The 2,918-nt window shown below is 31.8% G+C and overlaps 1 protein-coding gene across 1 annotated transcript; it reads left to right on the forward strand.

The window, feature by feature from the left end:
* The first annotated feature begins 442 nt into the window (after nucleotides 1-442).
* LOC138855039 (neuropeptide-like protein 31) lies at nucleotides 443-1,616 on the forward strand. Its single transcript, XM_070101790.1, has 2 exons — nucleotides 443-523; nucleotides 1,248-1,616. The coding sequence occupies exons 1-2, from the start codon at nucleotides 512-514 to the stop codon at nucleotides 1,581-1,583; spliced, it is 348 nt and encodes a 115-aa protein (XP_069957891.1). The 5' UTR covers nucleotides 443-511; the 3' UTR covers nucleotides 1,584-1,616.
* Nucleotides 1,617-2,918: the final 1,302 nt, after the last annotated feature.

The following is a 2,918-nucleotide window of genomic DNA, read 5'->3' on the forward strand; positions in this document are numbered from 1 at the left end:
TGACATGCAAAAAGATGGAGCCAGTGGTAAGAGATATGGCAGGAAAACAAAAAACGTATGTGAGGCACAGAAACAATAAGTGTTTTTTATTCAGTCTTAGTGTGGTGGATGAGTGGAACGCTCTTTATCAAGACATGACAGCAAACGGTAGCATAGATACAATCGGTCGTGTGGGCCTCAAGTTCCAGCAAACACCCAGGTAGGTGATTACACTCAGGTGAGCACGTGAACAGAAAAGAGAGAGAGAGAGAGAGAGAGAGAGAGAGAGAGAGAGAGAGAGAGAGAGAGAGAGAGAGAGAGAGAGAGAGAGAGAGAGAGAGAGAGAGAGAGAGAGAGAGAGAGAGAGAGAGAGAGAGAGAGAGATGATAGCGTTTACGCATGGAAATCATAAAAAAGTTGTCAATGTCCTTGAATATATAGAGGAACATGTGGGCGGGTCTAGCTCCTGTGTGGTATAAAAGGACACGCTATCTTCAGCTTCTCACAGTCGATACTCAGATCCGTCTGAGCCATGAACTCCCTGGTAAGTTACACTTTCTTACGCTCAAAGTGCTCCATGCTCACAGTTGTTAAATGCATTAAGTTTTACTTCAGGAAAAAATTGTCTAAATCTGTGTAAAATTTGAACTTAAGGCCAAGACAGATGGAATCCTTTCGAATAAGACCCTACAACTAAAGTCAGAGGCATTTAAGTTTTCTATATATATATATATATATATATATATATATATATATATATATATATATATATATATATATATATATATATATATATATATATATATATATATATATATATATATATATATGTATATATATATATATATATATATATATATATATATATATATACATATATATATATATATATATATATATATATATATATATATATATATATATATATATATATATATATATATATATATATTTATATATAAAACATCTGTGTATAGGCCAGTCATTCCTCTAGTAAGATATTCTATTTAATTTTTATTGACCTTTTGATAAAATGTAATACTTAAAAGATATTAACCTAAGTGAGTGAGGTATATGTACCTATGTTGAAAAGCGGTAATAACTCTTTACCCAATAAGTAATCTACAAAACACTCCTCTGCTTTTTGTACTATGAGTTGGTAAGTTGTCCTTACTAAGGACTAGTACTTAAAATATTACTACAATAATAAGTTTTAAAATAAATATTTATTTCAATATTTAAAATAAATATTTATGTCAATCCAACAGGTCATTGTTGCCGTCTTGGCCACATTCTGCTTGGCTACCACAAGCGCTGCACCTTCCCCAGATGCCGAGCCTGGTTACCTAGGAGGTTTCGGAGGTTTTGGAGGCTTTGGAGGCCATAGAGGCTTCGGAGGCTTCGGAGGCTTTGGAGGCTTTAGGGGAGGATATGGAGGCTATGGATATCGTGGAAAGAGGAGCGCTGAGCCTGTTGCTGAGGCTGCTGCTGAGCCTGAAGCTGATCCTGGTTACTTGAGAGGCTATGGAGGCCTGGGCGGCTTTGGAGGTTTTGGAGGATTCGGCCGCGGCTTCGGAGGCTTCGGACGAGGATACTATGGATAAACTATTTCTGTTATCAACTGTCCACTCTCAGTTCTCTTTACCATTTTTTTTAAAAATACAAAAATAAACATACAGAGCAAAAATATTTATTTTTATTGTTGTAACTCAGATCCTCCAAGTGTTGAAACATTCCAGATTGTATATATGATGACCAAAATAATGTAATGGCTCTCCATGATATATGGAAACTTCAAGAAAAAAATTTACAACACGATACTTATAAACAACACGTTCCTTTCAGGCCTGTCTAGTAAAAACTCCTTCATTTTATAAAATCAGAAATTCTAGTATTGATTGTATCAAGATTTTATTGGAGCAATGTCTGATTTTTTACTCCAAGAATATATTTTCACATAAAATTCCTGACTGAAGAATTATTAATGCTCGACCTTAATTAACTTTACTGAAGAACTCGCTCCTTAAAAATCTCATTAGTTTCCATTTTTACCAAATTTCTTCCTGGGTTGAATAAATACTAATTTGCATTGCACTAATGTTCCATACAGCCAATGGAGAAACGATGTATTACATGTCAGTTTTTTTTTATGTAATATACCTATTTTTCTTTGACATCTGAAAAAGGAATGCAATGTGTAAATGGCAAACAGGAAATTGTAAATAGCTGAATTTTGTACCGAATTTTGTATCTATGGGAAAGTTATTACAGGAAGAATTGTTAACGTTCATAACTAAAGAAAATAAGTGTTTTAAGTTGCAAGATTGTCATGAAAGAGAAAAACTAAATAAACTGGTTACTGTATTACTGCTAGTACTTAGCGATACTTTTCAATACTCTCAACTGCAGAAAAAAATATTAATTAAAATGGATTCATCATTGCATAAAACTTTTTTTTTACAACGGTGCTAATAAAGTGTAAATTAATGTCAATGACCAAGAACAATCAACTATCACTATATGTGAAAAATACAATCACAACAGAAAATAAGTAATAAGAGTCTTAGTTAAAATGATTATAATTAAAAAGATTGTAGTTAAAATTATTACAATTAAAATTATTGCAGTTAAAATTAAATGAAAATAGTTACACACAGTAAGAGAATAAAGTTGGATTAAATAAAAACTCTTCAAAACATACTACTTTTACTACTACTATACTACTACTACTACTACTACTACTACTACTACTACTACTACTACTACTACTACTACTACTACTTCTACTACTACTACAAATAATAATAATAATGAAAACTATAATAAAATAATTACAAAAACAATAATAAGAATAACAATAATAATACTAACAGTAGTAATTATAATGATGCTAAAAACAATATAATGATTGAGTAAACTGGTGAGAATGACACAAGTAA

Source organism: Cherax quadricarinatus, chromosome 79 (assembly GCF_038502225.1).
Source record: "Cherax quadricarinatus isolate ZL_2023a chromosome 79, ASM3850222v1, whole genome shotgun sequence".
NCBI lineage: Eukaryota > Metazoa > Arthropoda > Malacostraca > Decapoda > Parastacidae > Cherax > Cherax quadricarinatus.